General features: G+C 41.2%; 1 protein-coding gene across 1 annotated transcript; it reads right to left on the bottom strand.

The window, feature by feature from the left end:
• Positions 1-6475: 6475 nt before the first annotated feature.
• Positions 6476-26271, bottom strand: SMARCA5 (SNF2 related chromatin remodeling ATPase 5). The gene is made up of 24 exons (XM_075287639.1): positions 26005-26271; positions 20932-21012; positions 20434-20600; positions 19984-20084; positions 18613-18713; positions 17868-18047; positions 17588-17743; positions 17346-17477; positions 17178-17246; positions 16977-17086; positions 15314-15540; positions 14650-14771; positions 14414-14566; positions 13832-13964; positions 12661-12809; positions 12420-12539; positions 12194-12304; positions 11963-12076; positions 11755-11877; positions 9667-9799; positions 8868-8986; positions 8568-8780; positions 8188-8298; positions 6476-6779 (listed from the first exon to the last, which is right to left on the bottom strand). The coding sequence occupies exons 1-24, from the start codon at positions 26155-26157 to the stop codon at positions 6714-6716; spliced, it is 3144 nt and encodes a 1047-aa protein (XP_075143740.1). The 5' UTR covers positions 26158-26271; the 3' UTR covers positions 6476-6713.
• Between the last annotated feature and the right edge of the window lie 560 nt (positions 26272-26831).

Raw genomic sequence — 26831 nt, 5'->3', positions numbered from 1 at the left:
TGAGCCTCCGGCAGAACCAACGTTGATTGGCCGAATGCTGTACACTGGCCAATCAACGCTGGTCAATGCATTCCTATGACAAAAAAAAGTCAGCTGCCTCGTAACAGCAAGCTGCCAGCTCTCCCGACTAGCAAGGACGAGCCTGCTGCAGAACCAGTGTTGACTTGCCGCAGGCTCGTCTTTGCTAGTTGGGAGAGCTGGCAGCTTGCTGTTACAAGGGAGCTGACTTTTTATCAGCGCAACTGCAAGCGCCGTGCAGTTAAAGCACACGGACCTCATAGACTATAATGGGGTCCGTGCGCTTTAACTGCACAGCGCTCCTCCTAAACACTCTCCTCCTGCTATTCATGGACTTGGTAAATCTCCTTTAGTCGAATAGTGGTTTCCCCTGATACAAGCATTTTTTTCTCATAGACTGTAATGGGATTCGATATTCGATCGAGTGGTCGAATATTGAGGCTCTACTCGAAATGAATATCGAATATTTCACTGTTCACTCATCTCTATAATCTGAAAAAAAAAAAAAAAAAAATACGGAAAAATAATTTTAAGCACTTCTGGACCGCCCATAGACTATAAACATCCGGATAGTGGTTGCCTTGTTCTGACTGGACGTACCGGTACGTCCAGTCAGAACACAGCAGCTGCACGGCTGTAACTTCAGCCAGAGCTCCCAGAGAGATGGCAGGGAAGGTTTATTCCCTTCCCTGCCATCTCGATCGCTGTGTATATGGCGCTCAATGAGCGCTGTATACACGGCTATGGGCGCCGCCATGGTGCGGCCGCCCTCTGACCCAGCGGTCACGTGATCCGCTGGGTCAGATCAGCTCTGTATACGGTGTATACAGCGTGCAGGAGGCTGTATTCCTCCTGCTACTGATGCTAAATGTACCAGCCTCAATTGCAGGGGAAATCAGCCTTCAATACAAAAAAAAAAAAAAAAAAAGTGATCAGATGTCCCCAAAGGTCTCTCTTATCACCTTATGGGGACACAATGTGAAAAAAAACCACACACACACATATATATATATATATATATATATATATATATATGTATATATATGAAATTTAAAAAAAGTTTTAAAAAATGTAAATAAAAAAACGCTAATAAAACGCCGTTGATAAAGGTTATAGCCCCACCCCCGACGACACCATACAAAATAAAAATTACCATAACTGAGAGGAAAAACTATTTTATAAAGTTTTTCAACGACACTGTGTTATTGAATAAAAAAAAAAAAAGAAAAGTGAAAACCAGACACAATTTCCCTCCTATTTTGTTTATATTATCCCGGATATAAAAAAATTTAAAGGGGCTCTATCAGCAAAATCATGCTGATCGAGCCCCACATATGCGTGAATAGCCTTTAAAAAAAAAAGCTATTCAGGCACCGTAAAAGTTATATTAAACTACCCCCCAGTTTTAAAATAAAACCCTAAAACAGAATATGATAAACTTACCGAACGTGCACGAGGGGCGGGCATTCAGGGTGCGCCGTCTTCTTCATCCACACCTCCTCTTCCTCCGGTCCCGTCCTCCGGCGCTCGCGAACTGACACTGATTTAAAAAAAAAAAAATGGCCTGGGCGCCTGCGCAGTAGAAGCAGCATGCTACTGCGCATGCACCCAGGTTATTTTTTTATAAGTAATGTCAGTTCACGAGCGCCAGAGTAGGACGGGACCTGAGGACATCGGAGGAAGAGGAGGCGTGGATGAAGAAGACGGCGCACCCTAAATGCCCGCCCACCGTGAACGTTCGGTAAGTTTATCACATTCTGTTTTAGGGTTTTATTTTAAAACGGGGGAGGTAGTTTAATATAACATTTACAGTGCCTGAATGGCCTTTTTAAAGGCTATTCACGCATATGTGGGACTCTATCAGAATGATTTTGCTGATAGAGTCCCTTTAACCCCTTCCCGACATTCGCCGTAATAGTACGGCGCTGCAGGGAAGGGCTTCCCGCAAACCGCCGTACTATTACTGCGGATGCATGGTGCGAACACAGAAACTGTGTGCGCACCATTCACAGCGGGTGTCAGCCGTAATACACGGCTGACAATGCCCCGTAACACCCACGGTCGGAACCGGGTCCGATCGAGGGTGTTAACCCCTGAGATGCCAGTGATCAACATGACCACCGGCACCTCCGGGGTTACAGTGTCATATGGTGCCGATCGGCACCCCCCGCGCCGGTTTCGGGGGGTGCCGGTGTTCGTAGGGGGCAGCCCGGGGTCTGATCAGTGACCCCGGGTCTGCCCCTTCACTTACCCCGTCCTCGCGCCTGGCCGATCCTGCCGTAAATGAAGCTGTCAGCCTGTGCGTCTACACAGGCTGACAGCTTCCTATACACTGCAATACACGTGTAACACGTGTATTGCAGCGTATCTCTATTGAAGCAGTGATCAGCCGATCACTGCTTCAATCCCCCATGGGGACAGAAAAAAAAAAGTGAAAAAAAAGTCAAAATAAAAAAGTTTAAATAAGTTTAAAATAAATTATAAATAAATAAAGCCCCAAAAATCCCTTTTTCCCCATATAAAATGTTTTATTATGTAAAATAAAAGAAAAATAGAAAAAAAACATTACATATTTGGTATCGACGCGTCCGTAATAACCTGAACAATAAAATTAAAACATTATTTAACCCGAACGGCGAATGTCGTAAAAAAAAAACCGTAGAAAACCGAACAAAATAATGATTATTCACCACCTTTCCCTTACAAAATGTTCAATAAAAAGTAATCAAATGGTCAGATGAAAACCAAAATGATACCAATAAAAAGAAGAGGTCTTCCCGCAAAAAATAAGCCCTCAACCAGCTCTGTCTAGCGAAAAATAAAAACGTTATGCCTTTCAGAAGATGGCGATGCAAAAACAATAGATTTTTTTTCCTGAATTGAATTCTATTCTGCACAAATAGCAACGCATTAAAAAATCATATAAATGAGGTATCGCCGTAACCGTACCGACCTGCAGAATAAAGGTAACATGTTACTTATGCTGTACGCTGCACGGGAAAAAAAAAAAATGCTAAAAAGCAATGCCAGAATTGATGTTTCCTTTTACATCCCACCCAGAAAGAGTTAATAAAATGTAGTCAATAAGTTACAGGCCCCAAAATGGTGGCATTGAAAAGTACATCTAATACCGCAAACACCAAGCCCTCATATGGCCACATTGCCAGAAAATAAAAATCTACCTTGTACAATGTGAAGACAAAAACCCCAAAAGTCGCCAAATCATTAGGACATAAGTGGCTGCGACTAGAAGGAAATGTGTAAGCTGTGCGAGCGTTTTCAGGGGGCTCCCCATATTTAGAGCTTATGAGAGAGAAGACACCAGCGCTGATCCCCCAGAATGCCCCTCTTCCCCGTCTGTGTCATAGGAGCTAGTGGGAAGATAGAATGGGATTTGGTGTGCCCAATTTACTCCGCACAGCTTACACATTCACTTTGGGGTTACTAATGCTCACTACATCACTTGATAAATTCTTTGAGGGGTGCGGTTTTCAAAATGGGGTCACTTTCTAGAGGTTTCCACTGTTTTGACTCCTCAAGGGCTTTGTAAATGCGACATGGTTCCTGAAACTGATCACAGCCAGATCTGCCCTCTAAAAGCTCTTTGGAGCGCCTTCCCTCCTGCGTCTCGCTGTGCGTCCATATATTAGTTTACACCCACAAGTGGGGTACTATGGTAGTCGGGAGAACTTGCCTAACAAATTGTGGGATGCGTTTTCTCCTTTAACCCCTTGTGAATGTGCAAATTCTAGGGCTACACGAAAATATTAGTAAAATAAATTCAAATTTGAAAATTTCACCTCCATTTTGTATTAATTCCTGTTAAGCACTTATAGGGTTAAATTACTAGGTATATGTTGTTTTGGTTTATTTAAGGGGTGCAGTTTTGAAAATGGGGTGATTTATGGGGGGGCTTTAATACAAGGGTCTTTCAAAACGCTTTCATAACTGGATTAGGCCCTTTAAAAAATGGGTTTTGGAAATTTCTTGAAAATTTTGAATATTGTTGTTTCACTTGTAAATCTTATAATGTCCGTAAAAATTAAAAGGGTGACTAAAGTTTGATGCCGACATAAAGCAGAGATCTGGGACATGAGATTTATGATATAATTTTGGCGGTCTGACTATCTGTATGCAATGCACATCATTTCAAACTTTATAAAATGCATATTTTTCAAAATTTCCACCAAATTTCCAGTTTTTTTATAATTAAACACAAAACATATCAACCAAAATTTACCACTAACATGAAGTACAATGTGTTACGAAAAAACAATCTTAAAATCACTTTGGTAAGTTAAAGCGTTCCAAAGGTATTGCCACATAAAGTGACACGTCAGTTTTGAAAAATCGAGCTTGGTCAGGAAGTCAAAAAGTGCCATCGGCGGGAAGGGGTTAAAACACATTCGAAAATAAAAACATAAAAATAAAGCCCTTTGTGTCCCCGAAAAAAGACGCAAAAATTAGTTGACAGACATACGTGAAAAATGTTACAGCCCTCAAAACCGCACATACAAAATAAACCTAAAATGTGTCTGGTCTTGTACCACAAATTGGCCCAGTACTGAAGTGGTTAAATAAACTTAACAAATAACTCCATTTATAAGACAACTTTGTAATACATTTAAAGAATGTTTTCCTTTCCATTTATCAAGTTATGGCTAGGTTCACACTTGCGGAAGGCTTTCAGTCGGTTGGAAAGCCTGGCCCCTTCCTTTTTATTGCAGAGCTGTTATGAGCTCTGGCACTTCAGTGAAATGAATGGAGCACTGACCACATACGGTATATACACTAGCAACCCACTTATATGACTCCGTGAACACGGTTCTACTAATTGCTGTAGGTAGGTAATAGAAGTGGAACATACCATAAAGTGAACATCACGTAAAGCTTCAGACTAAGGTCTGCAGGCCTTAGACCTATACACCCAGCTTACAAAGATCATAGAACCTCATGTTTAATAGCAGAGACAAAGTGAATTTGAATAGGTGATTTTTGGTAAAGTACTGTAGGTCTACTGAGGTCTGTGAGCAGATTGACATGAGCTGTGCAGCTTTCCCAGCTAGGGGTCAGTGTTGAGTCACAAGTACTACCTTTGTGCCCTGCTTGAGGACACGGGGTAGGAGTTCAATTCTTGTTTCTGAATACTATCAGAGCGTAGCAATGAGACAGGTATGGAACTAGGCCGAGATCCTGTTGATCAGCACCTGTATGTAGAAATTAAGGTCTTGGCACCAGACTCCCTTCGTGTACGATCATCCATATCTCTTTTGCTAGGGAACAGCTCAGCTTCATTCCCTGTGGACAGGTCAGACTGACTGGGAATGATGGGACTGCTGGATGAGACTTCTTGGAAGGCGGACTGATAGCTCAATCAGCATCCCTTGAGTGCACTTCAGCACGTGTGTGTGTGTGTGTGTGTGTGTGTGTGTGTGTGTGTGTGTGTGTGTGTGTGTGTGTGTGTGTCCCACTCCTTCTGAGTAAAGGTAGATGCTGCTGCACAATGATTATTTGTAATAATCGTTTGCCCTTTGAATAAATGATCACATTTCCTTAAATATCAGTGTGTGCAGCAGCATCTACCTTTACTGACTGTTTGAGTCAGAGGACCCTATTACTGCTAGCACCACATTACAGAGTGTGCGGTACCACTGTTCCTTTCGATTTGGCCTACTCCTTCTCAGGGGCTATTTGTTCCGCCAAGAGAAGCAGCGCCCGCGTCATTGCTGCTGGGAGACTAACTCTCAGAGCCTGCAGGAGGGACTGAGGATGGCTGTGGAGCTGGGAGGACTGATGGGGTAGACACGAGCAGGACAAAAAAAAAAAAAAAAAAAAAAAAAAAAGAGGGTGGGGTGGGTGGAAGCAGGGTCACATACCTGCTAGTTGGTGCAAGTTTTGACCAAGTTGTCAACTGAAAATATCCATTAAGCCAGGGTACGATGGAGAGCTTCTTCAATCTGCTGCCAGCCAGGAACATGCCAAGCAACACCTCCTCCCCTCAACATAGCAATTTTACCAGAGTGGAAGCCGTAAAATCAAAAACCATAAGAAAAATGGTAGTACTGCTCTCCCCCCCCCCTTAATTCCACCTCATTCTGATTTTTTTTTTTTATTTCCTGTTGCCCAGTATATTGTACAGAATAATAAATTGTACCGTTTTGAAGTACAACTTGTCACACAAAAATCAAGTCCTCATTTGACTATGTAAACAGAAAAAAAAGACAACGTTATGGGTTTTTGAATGCAGGGGGCAAAAAAATGAAATAAAATAGAAAACTGTGCATCACATAAGGGTTAAAAAGACAACAGTAAACCAAATGTTTACAAATGAACCAGACAGAAGAAAAAAAAAATGCAGGTAAACGAGTTTATACAAAATGTTTTTACAGTTAAATACAGTCTACTTAATAGCAGTAGAAAAAGAACAAAACAAAAAAAAAAAAAGCACATTAACACTAACATTTACTGAAGTCTGTTTTATTACTTCAAATGTTAAATGGTAAAAAATATCCAGCACAGCTGTCTTGTTTAAAAAAGGAGAATTAACTACAATAAGTACTACGTTCCTAGTTTAATAAACAGATGAACCTGATGTCGTTGAATGACATAATAGCCGATCAGTGTACAGTACATCTTATGAAGACCCGTAAAGCAAAGAACTACTTCTGAAACTTATTGAATACAGAATATACACTTCAAAGCTTAAGCTTCTTTCTTCTTCCTCTGCCATCAGGAGCACCATCCATTTTCCGTTTCTGGGCCTGCAAAGAGAAGTGGTTTAGTCTCAAAACATATGAATTAGGATACTTGAAGGGAAACAGCACATGAGATGATTATAGTCCAGGTAATGGCCAAAAAGAAGGACAATTCACAGGGTTCAGGTCATGAGTGTATATTAGGGAACGGCAATATGAACTATGGCAGTCATGAGTATAAATTGGTTAAGGGGCAATTCAGAATACTGTAAACGTGAATGCTACGTCTCAGCAACTCCTTGGGAGTTTTCAGCACAGTCTGTGCCTTACCATCCATATAATCTAAAGAATTGAGCCCCAAAGCTGGATTACTATAGGGCAAGATCACCTCACGTGATACAAGGTAACTGCAAGCACACATCCCTAGAAACAGATAAGATTGATGGCTAGAAATCATGTAAGCTCATTGGGACATAATAGGAGCGCCTAAGAATTCTTAGGGCTAGTTCACACGTGAGTATAAGGGGAGGTTTTTGACAGCGGATTTCGCGTCCAAAACCTCCCCTTATAATGGTGGTCTATGGAGACCGCCGGGCTTCTGTTCTCCGCTAGCGGCGAGCTGCTGCTAGCGGAGAAAAGAAAGGACATGTCCTTTCTTCAGGCGGAAGCCGCGCTGTCTCAGTCGCGCGGCTTCCGCCCCCCGCAGCTCCCTCCTATGTCGGCTCATTCATTTGAGCCGACAGCAGAGGGTTAAGCCGCGACAGCGATGGTCGCAGCGGGCGGGTTTTGACAAGAGAGAGACACGGCTCGCCGCGTCTCTCTCTGTGTCAAAACCCGCGCGGGCAGTTCACGTGTGAACTAGCCCTTAGAGATCTAAAGAGGATTTTAGTAAAGTAATTCTGCCACTCGAGTAGTAGTTATGTGGATAAACTACACAATTTTATTTGCAACCAAAGAAAATAAAAAATCAAACACGAACATTTCGGACAACATAATATTCGTCACATCAGATTGCGAATATGTAGTGGGAGCAAGGAAAAGCAGTCCAGATAAGGAAGAGTTAAACAGCCAAGAAGGTGTATGGGCTAAAAATGATGAACAGCCAACTCATCATATTCAGCTTCTTGCTGTATTACTCCTCTTGATGTGGATTGGGTTTCCTTGTTCCAACTAGTTGTTAGAAATCTGATGTGACGAATGTCTTGTTGACTAAAACAGAGAGTTTGATTTTTGGATTGCAAATAAAAAAAAAAAAAAAATTGAGGTGTTCACTCACTAAACTACTACTTCATTGCCAGAATTATTTTATTGCTGGATTACGGTTGATCCTCTTTCTGTGCGCCATCAGAAGCTGTATAAATATCTACAGTCAGATTTGTGTATGTAGAGGGACAAAGCACTACCAACCAACACGTAAATAAATATGCGCCGAATGCCAAAACTAAAAAACGATATGTTCATTAAAGAATCTTACAGAAGAAGGTTTTGGTCCACGTTTCTTTTTCTCAGCTTTTTCCTTCTCCTCTAATTCAAGGTTCTCCCTTTCAATTAAAGTGATCAGAGTATTGCATCGTCTTTGTAATTCCTAGAGATTAAAAACAGATTTAGCCATTTCAGACGACTTTAATATGAAAAGTTTATACAATGCTCTCCCTAGTATAAACAGGTTTCTCCTTCACATCTCTCAAGAGCTCTGCTTAACTACCGTAGTAGAGAAGATCAAACAGGTAACAAAAAGGTATGTGTAATGTAACAAATTGCTTAAGTTCATGTTTTAGCATACCAGTGATATACCAACGGCAGCACTGAGTTATTTAAATGTGTAATTGAATTAAATGAGTAAAAACTGCTCACCATCGCAGTCCTTGACTTCAGGAACCAGTCAAACCTGAACTGAGGAGAGTTCCTAATGCACTGCCTGAGTTCATCATACACATTTTCTTTGTCAAAACCAAGTTTGTGCAACATGCAAATAAGAAAACGATCTTCCTCCTCTGTATAATTTTTGCCTTTGTTGGTGCCATAAGATATCCTCAATTGATGAAAAGGTGCCTTGTATCGACCAATCTAAAAAAAATAAAATCACATACCAGTCTGGTTATTACAAGATACTGGACAAAAAACACACTAGTAAATAAGAAAATGCCAAATTACTTTTGTGTCCAAGGCTTTTTTTATGCTTATTCTCCTCTGTATCCTTGCTTCTCCCCTTTCTATCTGAGCCATGATTTTCTCTATATCTTGGAGCTCATTACATCTCTCCCAAAACACAGCTGAAAAATATTTTAAAAAAATAAATAAATAAAAAAAAAAAAAAAAAAAAATGCATGGATTATAACAGCCATTATAATGCATATCTATATATAGTCATTAGAGATGAGCGAACACTGTTCGGATCAGCTGTTCCGAACAGTAAGCTCCCATAGAAATGAATGGAAGCACCTGGCACGGCGACCGGCAAAGTGTACGTGCCAGGTGCTTCCATTCATTTCTATGGGAGCTTGCTGTTTGGAACGGCTGATCCGAACAGTGTTCGCTCATCTCTAGTAGTCATGTTTAGTGGCCTTAAAAAATTTTCAAATGCAGATTTTCACATTTTTGCAAACTAGACAAAATGGTGATAAAGCAACAAAAGGCAAGCCAACTAGAAATGATCTATTTTATAATTAAAAGATATAATCAATACATGGATATAAGACTTATGTCCTATATGCACAGCAGCTGTCAGGTATTAGAGGAGACTGGGGACAGGACAAGAGCACTGTTCTAATAAATACAATAGACCTATAACAATTGTCTGTGCAGTTTGGAATAATTCAAAACATTGTGATGACAGATTCACTTTTAGGATGTAATGCACACAAGAAAATAAAAGAGTAACACTATTGAGATGAGAACACTTTTTTCAGAAGCAAAAGCTTAACACAGCACAATATGTAGGAGGAATAATCACCTGAGTACTCCATTACATCATCTGGAGTCTTGCCTTCTACTTCACGAGCAATATTTTCAATGTCATCCCTTCCCCATTTTTCATTTGCCTTAATAAACTGATTGAAATCTCTCTTGTTCCAATTAGTGAAACCCTGAAGGAGGAGAAAAGAGAAGAAAAAAAAAAAAAAAAAAGTTTACGTAAACTATTCTATAATAGATGGGTCACAAGTATAAACAAGCAGATTGTTCTGTAACAAGTTTTCACCCGCATCCCATATATTAAAGGTCCAACATATAGAGAGGCTTTTCAAACAAAAGAATTCATGGTGACACTACCAACACAAATCTACATCACCAAAAATAAATAGGTGGGGGCCTGGTTTACCATGCTAGTTGCGTCTGAATTTTGTTTTAAAATAGGCACAGCACCACAGTCTGATTTTGCAAGAGGTTTTATAATTTAACAGACTTTAAAAAGTGTCAGGTCCACAATGCCCTTAGTTTTAATAATAGAATGCAGAGATACATTTTTTTATGGATATCAAAATCAAACAAATACATCTAGGGTATGACCATTTCCTAGGTTTTCCTGACTATGATTAAGAGAGAACTTCCTCTCGAAACACGTCAGTGACACCAGCGCTTATACACCGTTCAGCGTTATTCCATCAGATACTGCACTAAATTGTTTTTTTTTGACTGAACCTGCTTTTTTTTAATTTTATATACCAAATAAATGTGATGGATTTTAATATATTGAAGGATTGCTGGACTCTGATTTCTCTACGATTTCCTAGGTTTGCCTACATATAATTTTAGAAGACTGAGGGCAGTTCTTGCTACCTAATGTCACACTTTAGCAGTGAACAAAATTTTCAGCCTCTCCCTTATTTAGGGTAAGATCACACAGGGTTTTTTGGGCCGGAACCTGAGGCCTCCTCAGGCTCCGGACCAAAGTACGGGTAGCTGCAACTAAATGCCAGTGCAGTGCAAATGAATGGGCCTAGTTGGGAGGGTGTGTCTTCAGGCGGATGTCGCAAGGTGAATCTGCCTGAAAGAATGAGTATGTCACTTCTTTCTTCCAGTAGCAGGAACAAACGGATCCCGGGAAAAAAAAAAAAAACAAAAAAAAACAAAAAACACCTGACCGGCTCCCATTGATTTCAATGGGAGCCATCTTTTTGGTCAGGATTTTGAGGTAGATACGGCCTCAAAGTCCTGACCAAAAAACCCAGTGTGAACTTACCCTCAGGGTTGTCTATGCCCCTAATGGCTTTGTAGGCCAATTTGCATCCCTATAAAAAGGTTCTCTGCAGCATCATCAGTTTGTAGCAACAAAGGCATACTTCCACTTCTATTAGCTGCCACCTACAAACCCAACAGCCTCCTGGCTGCCTTTCCCAATGCCCTTAGGGAGTCCATATGCAATGTATGCTGCAATAAACTGAACTGGGGATGCTGGGGTACGCCTATAATCAAATATTTAGTCAACAATCTAAAAACAAAATTTTGTAGGTGTCACACATCTCCAAAAACATCAATAAAAGCTAATCAAAACATATGTACCCTAAAATGTTGTCAAAGTACAACTTTTTGCGCCAAGAATAAGCCCTCCGCACATGATCATGTTGACAAACAAATCAAGAAGTTATTAATTTTGGAAGGTCTAGTTGGAAAATAGGAAAAAAAAGTTACCAAGCATTAGCACCCAAACTATCCTACAATCCTTATGGTCCATTCAGACGGAGGAAAATGGTGAAGAATTTGGTGTGGAATTTCAGCGCTGGAAAAAAAAAAAAAAAAAAGCCTCCCATTGACTTCAATGGTTTCCTTTTTCTATTAGCAGAAAAAGGAAACCAGTGAAGTCAATGGGAGGCTTTTTTTCAGCGCTGAAATTCCACACCATATTCCTCACCATTTTCCTCTGTGTGAATGGATCCTTAAAGAGTTAAAAGTAGGGTGAGTGAGCACTGCAAGCCAAGGGTGAAAGAGCTTATCTAAAATGTTCCAATAATGACTCAATGACAACCGTCACTGTAATGCATCAATATCCTGTAAATAAGGCTTTCACTTGCAGTATTCAATGTAGATCTGTAACGTTACACACCTGTGTTAGCAATTTTTCCTTTTCTTCTAACTCCTCATCATTAAGTGGTTCGGCTTCATCAATTTTTAACTGTTCCTCCTTTTGCGCCTGAGCTGCATTAGGCAAGTCTGGATTGCGAGGTACCTGAGGAAGCAGAACATAATAGCTTAATAGTATATCATTTTGGTAAAAGCAGACAGAATTTAAGCGCCAAGACTTGACATTGTACCTTATAGCCAATGGTTTTCCTATAATAAAGAATTTCTTTTTCCAGCAATTCAAACAATCGTGGAGGAAAGAACTGAAAGTCCTGAACATTGGGCTGCTTTGGGGGCCGTGGAGCCTAAAACGAAAATATAAAAGAGACCATAAGAATAATTTGCCACACAGAAAAGCTAAACCTGGAATATCCCTTTTATTGTTCAATTAGGACAGTAATAAGAAAATGGGAAATACTTACTTTTGGAATTTTTGGCTCGCTTACACGAAGAGCTTCCCTAAAATAGGCATCCACAGCATAGTTTGCCTTTCTTTCACGCTTCGGTGGCTCAATCCACTCTGTGAATGCCATCTAGGAATGGGGAGGAAAAAATAAAATTAATAAACTGCTACTTGCCTCAAAAATCTATTGAGAATTATCGGATCTCAAAATGTAGACAGACTTTGGGGGGGGAGGGGTAATATACCTTCTGCTTTTCTCTGTAATCTTCACCTTCAAAGTTATACACACTGGACTCTGTATCCATAGTGAAGTTTCTCAGCGAACTTTCACCCATGTTTGAAAGTTTCTCTTTGAGTTCTGCCGTCTAAGTAGGGAAAAGTCAAGGTAAAACGGGTGCTTAATGACCATATTCCAAGTTTTTTAAATTAAAAGACTTAGAACATTTATGAAACATCTTTCATCAATAGAGTAAGAAGCAAGCATACCTTTCTTTCTCCCCTTTCTAAGATTGCATGAATATCTTCATCAGTGATTTCACTGTCCTTTGAGGCAAACACGTGTGTAGCACCATGTCGAATCATCTGAAGCATCTCATCTTTTCCAAGTTTATTTAAGTTTTGATCCACTAACCTTCCTACATTAAAATAGAGATTTATTAGACAAAGTCATAAAACCAATTAACTATATCAGATACTGCAGTAGGCTTTGCGTTAACCAGTATGGTTAATAGGGGATACCAGAAATAGAACTATCCAGGTCACCCATTTAACCAAGTGCATAGACATACACAATATAATGCATTAATTGTAGTTTAATAATTTGCACACACATCTCTCTCCATATCAATAGAGGAGCTTACAAGGTCATATAAAAGAGGCGATACAGAATTTATAACCTATATACCCTATGGCTTAAAGGGGGTTGTCCAGGATAACCATAAAACCCTACACTAATTATAACGCAAAAAGGAAAACAATTCTATGCTGCGTTCTTCAAGCAGCATTTCTGCAGTATGTTGCCTTAACCTGTAGGTCCTATCTAATCCCCAGGGACCCAAACGCTGATCTGTAAAACGGGTGGTGGTAGTGAATGCCCTGAGCTATGCATCAGGAAGTAGAATTATGGAAACCGCTGCGCTCTAAACTCTGCCATATCAGTAGGCCCAATAGCCAAATAATGGGGCAAATGGGCACATACTTAACTACTAATTTATTCCAATTAGTCTTCCATGCACTTGAGTAGTGAGAGGAGAAACAGGACCACCATTCTAGTGTTCCCAAAGACATCTAGCCTATACAAAGGCTAGAAAAGGGGCAACGCAGTGGCTCAGTGGTTAGCACTGCAGCCTTGGAGTCCTGGGTTCAAATCCTGCCAGGAACATCATCTGCAAGGAGTTTGTTTGTGGATTGTGTTTGTGTGGATTCCCTCCCATTCAACAAAGACATACTAATAGCAAAAAAAAAAAAAAACGACAAACCCAAAGGCTAGAAATATTCTGTTTCGACAACCCCTTTAACCTATTTGTGCTCAAATTGCTTTGTTATGCTGCTTTTAATACAGCATACAATGTCAAGTTGTAGCAGAGTTGAGTTTGTTCGGTCGCATGTATAAAGGTGATCAGATCAGTGACGAACTCAAAACATTTATAAAACATACCTTGTTGAATGACTATGGAATCCAAGCGCAGTTTCATCTCTGCTCTTTCAACAATACGTTCTTCAACTGTGTTGTCTGTTATAAACCTAAAGACTCTCACAGTTTTCGTCTGCCCAATTCTGTGTGCTCTGTCCTATAACGGTAATGGTAAATCCATATGAGGCACCACGTTTTACCAAGTTATACCTTCCTATTATTAACAGTACAATCTTTATTTGATGATTAAGCTATTAAAATGCATTTAATTCCTTTAAAGCTGCCAATTAGAATGAAGTACAGTGAAGCTCCTTGCCGCATCCAGACCCCCTCTAGTGTGGAGGTATGTAAGCATACTTTTACAGCTAAGATTGTAGTGGTGGTCTTCTTATGGATACAACAGAAACATTAGATTGCTACATGTTAAGATCCACCATTACAAAAATGGAATATTTTCTTCTGGTCAGATTGGATAACTAGTGTAAAAGATGAATTCACATGCTACTATCAAACGTTTAGCTTTAGTACTGCTGCAAGGCACAATAAAATTATTAACTAACACTACAAACAACCTCCTGTCCCGAGGCCAGGGGGAGCTAATCATACCATTGCCTGAAGATCGACTTGAGGATTCCAGTCAGAATCGTATATGATGACAACATCGGCTGTAGCAAGGTTAATACCAAGTCCACCGGCACGTGTGCTCAACATGAAAATGAATTTCGAACTACCAGGAGCATTATAAGCCAAGATGGATTCCTGCAAAATATACAAATTAGAACAAGGTTCTATCACAGACATAAGATTTCTTAAAATAAAAAAAAAAAAGTTTAATCACTAACCTGTCTTTCATCATGTGGTGTCTGTCCATCAAGACGGCAATATTCATAATTTCTCCACATACAATAATCTTCCAAGATATCCAAGACTCTTGTCATCTGGCTGAATATCAGCACTCGAGAACCTTTGTTGTGGGTGGGGGAGAGAAAAAGAAAATTTACCAATGCTGAAAACTGGACGATTTTGTATGGCAAACATTAAGTGAATTAAGAGTTATGTAAAGCCCAATGACCTACACCTGTCAGGCGCTGTCAACTTCAGCATTTTCTATATCCAAATATGTTCAGCTATTCCAAAGATATAAAAAGCCCTTTTAGTGTTAGCATTGACTTGGCTAGTATACACCAGCTTGCATTAAAGGGGTTGTCAGGATAATTTCTTGTGGTTTAACTGGGATGCTCCACTTTCTTCCAACTGAAGTCCCAGCTGCATGTGGCCGCTGAGGTCTAAGGAAAGTGACGCCCCCTTAGGGCAGCCGAGCAGCAGGACAGGAGAGTATGTGTTGTTTTTTTTCCCAAGGGGAAGGGGGGGGGGGAGTGATTTTCTAAAGTTGTGGCCCTCTCGAAGAGGACTAGTATGTATTAGTATGTGATGGACATAAAACCCACTACAGACACTCTGCCCTAAATAAGGAGTAGCACAACATTCACACGATGGTTAAGTTACCTTGTTCTTTTAGCTTGGGGAGAAGTTTGTCTAGAACAACCATTTTACCACTATTTGTAGCTAAGTGCATATCTGTGGTATATGGAGGGCCAGGCTCAGCACCATCAAAAAGGTAAGGATGATTGCAGCACTTTCTCAACTGCATCAGGATGTTCAATAGCCTCATTTTATCAGTCTTCCCTGAGGAGTTCAGAATGTCAATGTCTTTCATTAAAATCTTTGTATACCTATAAAAAAGATTAGGACACAGAAAAAAAATAAATTGTCAGTTATGGAAAAACAAACCGTACCACCATATTTCACAGCACTATACAAACCTAAGGATTGAAGTACGGATAAAATGAGATATTACAGAATTATAAATCAGTTCACATAATAGGCATTAGGCCTGGCTAGCAAGAGCTTACAAACTAATACCTAGGGGGAGGGGCACACAAGGTAGCAGGTGCTGCAAATGAGGTTGCATTGCTTATACAGTGGACAAGCAAGTTATGAAAAATGTTACTAAAAATATACAAATAAAGCTGAATGAGCAGTAACCAGCCAGTGTCCTTTTATGACCAGATCCAGAGTGTCTGGGTAAACAGTGTTACAGTCTGATAGCGGCATCATGCTCTGTACTATAATGGAGAAGTGGGGGTGCCGTGCTAGTGATAGGAGGAGGGGCTTACTTTTAAGGAATGTAATTGCAGAAGGATTTAGATTAGGAAATGTGACATGCCTACTACAAGAAGAAAACAGTCTCGTATGGGTTTGACGCTGTAGAAGTTGGGAGTTAAGCCAATTATCCAGGGTAGAGCATTAGAGAAGTGGTGCAAATTGGGAGAAATCTTAGGTCACTGGCTGAACAGAGGATCAGTGGTTGGGTGGTAAAGAAAAAAAAAAAAAGGTAGCGTGGTACAACATTATAAAGACACTTTTGTGGATGAGGGTGATAAATTTATATAAATATTCTATTCTATATTGAAATTTCTACAATACCAACATATTTTGCAGCGCTTTACAAGAGGCATGGCAAGTAAACTAACAAAGCAGATAATCAATCCATGATAGAGGAGTGAGGTCCCAGACTTTACAGCTTAGTTATGGAAGGAGGGGGGTTTAATAGTGTGCAAATAGGTACAAGGAGAAAAGCTCCTTGTTTGGGTAAGAGTAGTATAAATTTAGGTTCTTGACTTCATAACTACAAGTATATGAAATGGATTTTCTGGGTCCCCTAAGTCATCAGTATGGGGGGAAAACAAAAACACCCAAAGGCAAGGCTGTCAGTAGCTGGAGGGTGTCTGATGCCTGGACCTTGCACCAATCAGCTGACTCACTCGCCTCTGGGCTGCAAGATGCTACAGTGACAGCCAGAGCTGGACACCACTCTTCTTCTATTCCAGTCATAGGAGTGACGATTCGGTATCTCAGTACCACATCTATACAGTGCACAGTGAAGAAAGTCCCATCCACTGTATAGTAGTTGTCTGGAGCGGCGGTGTTCAATAGCACAGAAGTAGTGCAGAGTGCTAACATATGGGTGACTAAAAACAGTGAAGTACTGATCTGTAAAACTAAGTCTGCATATAAGCTAAGGAATATGGTTGTGTGACAAAGACCTCCTTGAAGAAATTTGTTTTCAAAACAGTTATAATGTAGAAAAATGTTTGAAGAATCTTACCATTCCCTTTGCATTTTACTGAGGCCGACATAGATTTTAACTTCTTTCTTAGGAGGGAGACTCTTCTCCACATCTGCTTTTATACGTCGCAGGAGGAAAGGCCTCAGCACCTACAAATAGTTTATTAAAAAAAAAAAGTTCAATATTGGCTTTAGCACTACCTAGAGTAAATAAATGCAAAGTTTAGTGAGTAATACTTGCCATATGAAGACGTTCCACCAGTTTTTGATCCCCAAGACAGTTGTTGGTATCAAACCAAGAGTCAAAATCCTATAAACAAAACGGGTAGAAGTGAATATTTTATCCTAACCTATCATAAAAACATGTTAATCCTCAAAGGAAACCAACAACTTGTAAGACATGACTTACGTCTGCAGAGTTAAATACATCTGGAAGCAGAAAATTCAGAAGTGCCCAAAGTTCATGCAAGTTATTCTGAAGGGGAGTTCCGGTTAGAAGGAGACGATTTGTGGTCTTAAATTCTCTCACAATTTCCGATAGCTAGAAAAAAAATAAAATAACATTGTAAATAAAAGCCAAATTCAAGACTATATGAATAAGAAGTGACTATTACCCTAAATATATGTACATCCTGCAAAGGTTTCACAAACCTTAGATTTTTCATTCTTTATTCTGTGAGCTTCATCAATAACCAAGTATCGCCAGTTAAATTTCTTGAATACAGACTTCTCCTTAATGAGCATTTCATATGATGTCACACACACGTCCCACTCTCCTGGCAAAAGAACATCACGAACAAAAGCAGCCTTAAAAATAAAAAATATAAAAAAAGTTTAGCACGTAAATTATCACAATTTCAAAAACATACAAAAACTCCACTCCTACATACTCTAGCTAAATTCATAGTGACGAATTAGATGACACACTTACTCTTTGATCCTTGTCGCCAATGAGGCAGACCGCACGGAGGGAGGGTACCCATCTTTTGAATTCAGCCATCCAATTATGCAAAGTAGATTTGGGAACCAATACCATATGTGGTCCAGGAATATTCCTGTAGTGTTTCATATACCCAAGAAGACTAATAGTCTGCAGAGTTTTGCCAAGACCCTAAAGAAATGAGGGGGGGGGGGGGGAGCATAAATCATTGACAAAGTAGCACAAGAAAAATTTCTTCAAAATGTCAATAGAATTTAAAGGGTTATTCTAGTGTCCACCACGTCAACCCCTATTATCAGAACAGGTAGCACACAGTTTAAGGCTTCATAGCTGTGCTGCCCTGTTTCAGTAGCTTCCATTCTCCTCTTGGGAGTCAAGGGAAACAGCTGAGCAGTGCTGCTCTCCACAAAGTAAGTTCAGGTTATAGGGGTCAGGACTTGAGAACAGGGATTGTCTGAGGTGTGAATGACCCTTTAAGATAAATTCTAGCAAGACAGTGAAAATATATCTGTGACAATTTTCAGCAGGGATATTAAAATTATGCTGCTAAGAGTCTACAATGGCCCAAAGGGCTGTATGAAACAACAAAGCAGAGACTCAGGAGTAGAACTTGATATTTATTACAATTTACCACCGATCCACAGGACAGGTGATAAGTGACCCTGGATATCTTTGAGCACAGCAGCTCCAGGCCACAACTTACTAGACAAATAAAAAAGCAAACATCGTCACGTACCATTTCATCAGCCAATATGCCATTAATCCCATTCTCGTACAATGATATGAGCCAGTTCAAGCCTCTGACCTGATAATCCCTTAATGTGCCACCTTTTACATCTGTGGAAACAAAATACAAGTGATAACTTGCTCCATGATGATTTATAGTATTTTTCACAATAAGGCTGATCTTTCAATACAAATGATAAAATGCAAAACTAAAATAGCTAATCATGTTATGGGAACTTACAACACTTTTTAGAATTTGCTTTCCCAGTACAAAAAAACGAGGCTGGGTTCACATCTACACAGAGTCTCCGTCGCTTATGCCTGACAAAGGACCACGAGGCCTGTGATTGGGCCTCACGTGTTGTTGGGATGCATAGACTCAAGTGTCATGACGCTGCTTGACCTATTGCTGAGGCCTAATAATAGGCATCAGTGGTCCCTGAAGTCAGTAAGAGAGCCATGCCGGAGGTCAAGAGGAGCAACACACTTTTATCATCTCCCCTGGGCCTTCAATTATTGTACGGGTGAACTTTATGAGAAGTCTTGAGTGGTTTGTCCAGCAAGTACTCCTACTGTAAAAAGGAAGGGAGTGGTTTACAGGGTGGGGTGACCTAAATAAAGGTAAAACGCCTGATTAATCAGAATTTTGATTTAGGCCATAATTGCCTAGTCCTAGTCCAGTTTTACAATTAGACACAAGCAGCAACAGTCAAATTCTCCTCTCGAAATGATTTCCATGAAAAAAAATTCAAAAAAGCCTGCCACAATCAAGATTGAGTTGAAGTCACTTATATGCTGTTGGAGGGGCTGTTGGTGGCATAATACTTTTTTTGGTATCAAAGTTCAATCCTGCTACAAAGAAATGAACTTTTAGTTGGTATGACAATTAGCTATCTAGTGAAGTCATAACATGGCAGTTTGTGGGATCAGCCATTTTCACCCATGATTCGTACAGTGCCATTCCCTGACAAAAGCTGACTGGTCCCCATGTGCAGATACCATAGGCAAAAAAGGGTTCCCTGATTGAGACAAGCCAATGCTTACAAAGGTTGTCCAGCACCAAATTCAACAGTATAGAAGCATCAGGACAGGTGATCGGTATATCTGTTTGGGTTCAACACCTGGACCACAGTTCATTTTTTCTAGCAGCCTCTGGAGACCGAAAGCTGTAATGAGCGGTGAATGCAGCACAACTTGTATTTGGCACCTAGATGATGATAGAAAGAAACCTCTCTAGGGTCCAGAGGTCGTACTCCAACAGATTTTGTAACGATGCCCTATCCTGTGGATAAGTCATCAGTATAGAAATTCTACTTGGGGCGGAACATAAGAGCTTTAAAAATCAATTTCATAATATGAACATTTACATCAATGTACTTACACGATGGTGACTGTTCAAATCTGGTGCAAACATTTGTAGTCTTGGAACTTTCAGTTAGAAGTTCTTCATCTTCTTCCTGCTCCGTTCTACGATGTCGATTACTGAAACAAATTAGGAATTAAAATAAATTTTTTGATGGTATCTAGGCCATCTAGCCATACAGTAGCCTCTCAGGTCTGCGCACTAGAGGCGGATTGTCAGCTGCAGAGCACAAAGCAGCGCCGGGACTATTGCACGCATAAGAAGGGTAAGAGTAGATGCATTATGTAAGAATCATGAACAGCCATGATAAAGGCCAGAGGTAAAATCATATGCATTCATACATTATACGCCATAGTCAGTTAAGGAGTTGTTTAGGTACCTTTGATATAGAAGAGATACAGGTAACATCTCCTGAAAATTACAGAGCAAACATATCGACAAAAAGATGTATAAAAGTATAAAACGTACTCTCCTGCAGATATCAGATTCTGCTTCTCGTCTTTCTTTAACCTAGGACGACCGGGCTTCATTTTTAATGGAGAAGTTGGTGTTTTTTGCGCTGCTGGCTGAATGAAGTGTGCAAACAACTCCGTTTGCTTCAAAAGGTACTCAAATCTGTTGGAGCGGTCTTCTTTCTATGTAAGCAAAGACAAATATAAGACACAAGAAATAGCTAAACAATTGGCAACATTCTAAGGCTGCATTCTCACTACTGGTTGGGGACTCCGATCCCCTTTACGCTTAACATATGCGGGTAGAAACCGGACGGAAACCCAGTCGGACTCCATTCTTGCACGTTTTTTCTGGGGCTCATAAGCAGACACATGAACATAAACCTGAACGCTAGTGTGAAGCTAGTGTAAGCAAGACTATTCACATCTGTAGTAATCTCTTCATGTCTTCTGTTTCATCACAAGAGTGTGAGACCGTTACCGATCATCCACAACAACGAATACAGAAAATTACCCGTTTCTCCTCGTAACCAGGGTCCATTTCATTGCTTTCTTTAGTTTTGTTAGCGGACTCGTTCTCTTCTTTCCCCGAATCCTGCTTTGGAAGAAAGATTAATGTTTACACATTGCCAATTTAACTGTGCATAGAAAAAGCTCCGTACAACAAACCGCAACACTACTCAGGCCAACTGTTCAAGAACCAAACTTACGATATAAGTCACCGTGGACTAAACGGATATGTGCAACAAGACAACGCAAGACTTTACTTAACAAAGATTATAAAGACATGGAGAATGGAAACGTTAGAGAGACGTGGAAACGGGCGGCCAGAGTTGCGATATGTCATAGTTTAAACAAGGGCAGCCAACCAGTTGCTGCATCAAACTAATCCTAGCATCGTACTGATACTGTATAGTAAAAACCCTACATATGAGATAGAAGCCAGCAACAAGACTCCAACCACATTAGATACCTGGATCCTGGGTTAAAAACCTTGTACAGACCTAAAGTCACTGTTACAGCTGAGTTTTGAACAATGGTTTCCAGTCTAAACAATCCTTTGGAGCTGAACATTTCCAACACCAGGCTAATACATTTTATATACATTGAAACCAATGATATCTACCAATGTCAGACTATGCCTTTTTAGTTCTTAATGGCCCCCATGCACATTGTTGGCAGAGTCTACAGACTTCAGCAGGGCCAGATAACTTTTACGGGACCTTCTGGCTTTTCCCTTAGAGGTGACAGGATATAAAATGTCCAATATACACTCACCGGCCACTTTATTAGGTACACCTGTCCAACTGCTCGTTAACACTTAATTTCTAATCAGCCAATCACATGGCGGCAACTCAGTGCATTTAGGCATGTAGACATGGTCAAGACAATCTCCTGCAGTTCAAACCGAGCATCAGTATGGGGAAGAAAGGTGATTTGAGTGCCTTTGAACGTGGCATGGTTGTTGGTGCCAGAAAGGCTGGTCTGAGTATTTCAGAAACTGCTGATCTACTGGGATTTTCACGCACAACCATCTCTAGGGTTTACAGAGAATGGTCCGAAAAAGAAAAAACATCCAGTGAGCGGCAGTTCTGTGGGCGGAAATGCGTTGTTGATGCCAGAGGAGAATGGCCAGACTGGTTCGAGCTGATAGAAAGGCAACAGTGACTCAAATAGCCACCCGTTACAACCAAGGTAGCCAGAAGAGCATCTCTGAACGCACAGTACGTCGAACTTTGAGGCAGATGGGCTACAGCAGCAGAAGACCACACCGGGTGCCACTCCTTTCAGCTAAGAACAGGAAACTGAGGCTACAATTTGCACAAGCTCATCGAAATTGGACAATTGAAGATTGGAAAAACGTTGCCTGGTCTGATGAGTCTCGATTTCTGCTGCGACATTCGGATGGTAGGGTCAGAATTTGGCGTCAACAACATGAAAGCATGGATCCATCCTGCCTTGTATCAACGGTTCAGGCTGGTGGTGGTGGTGTCATGGTGTGGGGAATATTTTCTTGGCACTCTTTGGGCCCCTTGGTACCAATTGAGCATCGTTGCAACGCCAAAGCCTACCTGAGTATTGTTGCTGACCATGTCCATCCCTTTATGACCACAATGTACCCAACATCTGATGGCTACTTTCAGCAGGATAATGCGCCATGTCATAAAGCTGGAATCATCTCAGACTGGTTTCTTGAACATGACAATGAGTTCACTGTACTCCAATGGCCTCCACAGTCACCAGATCTCAATCCAATAGAGCATCTTTGGGATGTGGTGGAACGGGAGATTCGCATCATGGATGTGCAGCCGACAAATCTGCGGCAACTGTGTGATGCCATCATGTCAATATGGACCAAAATCTCTGAGGAATGCTTCCAGCACCTTGTTGAATCTATGCCACGAAGAATTGAGGCAGTTCTGAAGGCAAAAGGGGGTCCAACCCGTTACTAGCATGGTGTACCTAATAAAGTGGCCGGTGAGTGTATGCTGGTCCTGCTATGTTCAGAAAGGGTGCCCTGCAACTCCCAAAAAGTGAATGGAGGGAAATGAGAATGTTTGGTCAACTCTCTTGGATCTGCATGTATCACATCTGCTGTGAGATAGCCATGTACTTAATTCTTGCCATTCCCTCTCCAGGGCTTGTGGGTCTCCTCCTGAAAACAATAGGTGGGATCATGCCATAAATGCACAAAATAGGAATAGCCCTTTAAGGGTACTAATTTTTTTTTTTTTTGTCTGGAGAAGTCACAGAGAACAGATATTCAGCTATAGTCAACAAGAACCCTCAGGATGTTGTGCTCCTTTGACAGAACGGAAGAACGGATTAAGCAGAGGAGAAAATACCCTTAAAGGAATGTTTCAGGACTTTTTAAATGATCTAGTTGAAATCAAGGTAGATGAGAACTACTTCACCAATGGGTGCATGATCACCATAGTAACTGATCAAACTCCTGATTTAACATTAGTATGGAAGAAATGGAACCGGACTCCAGTCTGCAGATAATTATTTGTTCTATATAACCCTTAGCAGGGTTGTTTTAACATACTGCTGGGCCCAGTGCAAATGTTTCATGAGTGTTCCCCCTTCATCCTCCCCTGCTATTATATCCATCTGAAAACTGCCAAAAACTGGGATTTTATATGGTGACATTCAATGGGTGACAGCGTGTTATCTGACTGATGGAACTTTTCCCACCTGTCAAATGTTTAATATTCATTTCCAGTAATCATTATTTTAGCGTATAATGGATATCGCGACTCAGGCAGTCAGAGTATTTTACTCTATAAGGACCAGGTATGGACAGGGAGAAAAAAAAAAGTAAACTTTATTGATGACTTTGTCTATGTGTTGTATAAGTGTTTGATGTGACTCTCTTGGTTCTGCAACCATGACTATGGCAAACATCTGGGTCACAGCGCCAAAAAACTTCTTGGTTATGTAATACCTCTATGAAGTTCCCTTTAAAAAAAGCTCAGAGGGATATTACATTAATTTGAGATATATAGATATCTATATCTCAATCAGAGACAAAAGTATAGTATACTCTCTGACTGAGGCAGGAGGAGTGACTGGGGGGGGGGGGACTTTGGAGTTCCATTTCTCAGAATTTCATAGGGCTATGAAGACGACTATGGATTCATTTTAAAGATGAGAGTCTCGTCTTTACAGATTCTGAGCGATTTGCTGTTAAAACCACTGTTAGGAATTGAGATTCGCATTGGGATCTCAATGCCAAACATTGTTTTCATCAGCAATTTGCTCAGAAATTGTAAAGACTATCATGAAGATTCTGATCTTTAAAATGAATCCAAAACAATTTTCATAGATCTAACCAATGCTAAGAAATTGGAAATAGCAGCAAGGACATATTACATACGTCATCTGCAACTAAAGTGCCACTCAGGAAAGGGTTAAAGTCCCCCTAAAGTGTACTCAAAGTTTAATGTCCCATTCTTACTACACAAATATAGAATTAAAAAAAAAAAAAAAAAAAAAAAAAAAAAAAAAAAAAAAACACTGACCCTCACCTCTCCTTGCTCCCCTTCTGTCTCGGGTCCTGAGTCTTCAGGGAGGTGTAGACACCAAGCCTACAGCTCCAGGGGAGGAGAGAATAAATTATAAAGCAGGGAGTGCACAGCTCTACGCAACTGGGGCAGTCCAGCAGGACAGCATATGCAAACAGCCCCAACGCGCCCTTGCTACCATAGGGCCCCAGTGCAAGTGCACCGTTGGCCCTATGGTTAAAGTGGCCCTGATCCTTAGAATAGGTCATCAATTAAAGATCAGTAGATGTTCAACACCCCAGACCATGCAGATCAGCTGAAGATACTCAGAGAAATGCACTGAGCCGCAATACTAAGCCATCACTATACAAATATACGCCACTGTGCAGACTCACCTGAACATTGAAGTCTCTGCAAACAGCTGAAAGTCAACAGTCTGACACTTGGGACAGACCATCTTCAACTGATGACCTATCCCAAGTAGAGGTCATGAATTAAACCTGGAACACCCCCCCCCCCCCCTTTTAAAAAAAAAAAAAAAAAAACTTCAGATTTGACAGGCTAGGACACACTTATAGCTATAGGCCTGAGAATCAGGTGTTCATTATCAGTTTTCAGCCTGTGGGTAACAAAAAGTGATCTAAAGCATTGTTCTTATCTGCATCGGGTGTCAGTCTGATGCAAAGCTGGGAAGAATCATGGAACAACACTACTTTATTTGCCCGGCAACTTCATAAAAAAAAAAGAAAAAGACACCCATCAATGAGGTCCCTTGGGCTCCGTTTTTTGTCCATTAATTTCAGGACCTGTTTGTTTTTCTGCTCTTCTGGTCATCCACCGGACCAGAAGGAAAGAAAACCAAGCACAGATGTTACGGTAGAAACAAAGTACAGTAGAAAGTTGAATAACTTCTTTATGCAATGACATTTTATATACAAACTGCACAAATCTTTCAAACAGTTTCAAGGTGTGCGTAGATATAAAACTGTGACAACAAACGGCCGTACACAATCTGGGTCATAGGATCCAGCCATACACAGGACATGTCGGCTATCCCAAGCCAGCCTTCTGTGCCATAGATCAGCCCGCACACCGCAGATAGGGTTACCAGCAGACTACTCCAACAAAGACTCAGGACTTCCAGGAGGACTAGTACACCAGCCCATGGCGCACAGCACTGCATCCCATTGTTCTCTGTGCCTGATGCACCAGTTTATACCGCCCAGGCAAAAATGGGGCCAGCAGGGAATTAAAAGGGACAGTGTACATGCAATGGAGTTGTATAAGGCAGCTCCTGCTCTCTATCTCCAGCCAGCTCAGGCTGACTCTAGTGTTGTGTAATGGGATTGCCTGCAGTACTAGTGTGCCATAATATATACTAGAGCCAGCGCTTACAATACCAGCAGTGTATGGGATGGATCATGGTGCGGGGGCCCTTTAAGACACATCCCGGCAACTAGCTAGGCTTGCTAGTGATCGGCCGGTGATCTTGCCTTGGATTCACCCAGGAGGGATCCCGAGTAATGCGGAAGACGCCAGGAGTCCCTCCGATCGCACTGCCTTATCTACGCTCGTCTCACCTCCATGGCTTCCTCCTTGACCGCGGCTTCATCTTTGCCCGACTGCTGCTTGTTCCCGCCAGCATCCCCCGCCTCCTCTACAGTCATCTTCTCGTCTTCTTCCTTCACGACAGTGCCCGAGTCTTTGCGCTGCTCTGCACTTTCCTCGGACATGTTGCCTCTTCGCACGGCCACAAGCGACAATATAAAGAGGTAGAGAGGAGCCGGCTGAGGAGGGGGCGGCGCGACGCTACACGAGGCTGGCGGGAGTCACTCCGGAGTGGAAGGCGCGCGCACCGTGCTGCCGGCTTTTTTTTTTCTCCTCCTTCAATCAAGTTCCTAATAGGAAGTATCGCGAGATCTGACACAGCGTCATCTATTGTCAAGTTCGGAACTCTATGGGAAGCAACACGGGAGATGATTAACGCGCTAAGTCCATGTGCACTACAATTCCCATTGGGCTATTCGTGAAACAGAACTTGTTGTCTAAGGCCTTGTCGTGCGCGGCATGCTGGGATTTGTAGTTTTATTACAGCTGTTTAGTAAACTGAAGTGAAGAAATAATGCGCGCGGCCACCTTCTGTCGTAGGACAAGGCGGGAGGGGGCGCAGTGGATGAATGAGAGGAGGAGACCAGGAAGTGGCTCACCGGTGGCGGCTCCAGTACCCAGCAGGCTACAGCAGGTGGCGCTCTGGACAGTTACTTCTTATCTTACGTTTTGTTTTCTTCATCTATTGTTCGAAGTTTGGCGCCATATATTCTGTGTAAACTGTAACGTGTGTGGCGGCCATTATAGCATCGAGTAAGATGGTTTATTTCTGAGGGCAACAGACGATTAGTGACAAGAG

The sequence above is a fragment of the Leptodactylus fuscus genome, chromosome 1 (genome assembly GCF_031893055.1).
Source record: "Leptodactylus fuscus isolate aLepFus1 chromosome 1, aLepFus1.hap2, whole genome shotgun sequence".
In the NCBI taxonomy this organism is placed as follows: Eukaryota; Metazoa; Chordata; class Amphibia; order Anura; family Leptodactylidae; genus Leptodactylus; species Leptodactylus fuscus.
This window is presented reverse-complemented; position numbering and strand designations above follow the sequence as displayed.

Coding starts and splice junctions, on each gene's coding strand:
- SMARCA5 (XM_075287639.1), bottom strand. CDS start 26,157: ATGTCCGAGGAAAGTGCAGAGCAGCGCAAAGACTCGGGCACTGTCGTG. Junction 20,085..20,433: donor AATCTGATATCTGCAGGAGA/GTACGTTTTATA, acceptor AATTTGTTTCAG/TAATCGACATCGTAGAACGG. Junction 17,247..17,345: donor ATGTATTTAACTCTGCAGAC/GTAAGTCATGTC, acceptor TTTTGTTTATAG/GATTTTGACTCTTGGTTTGA.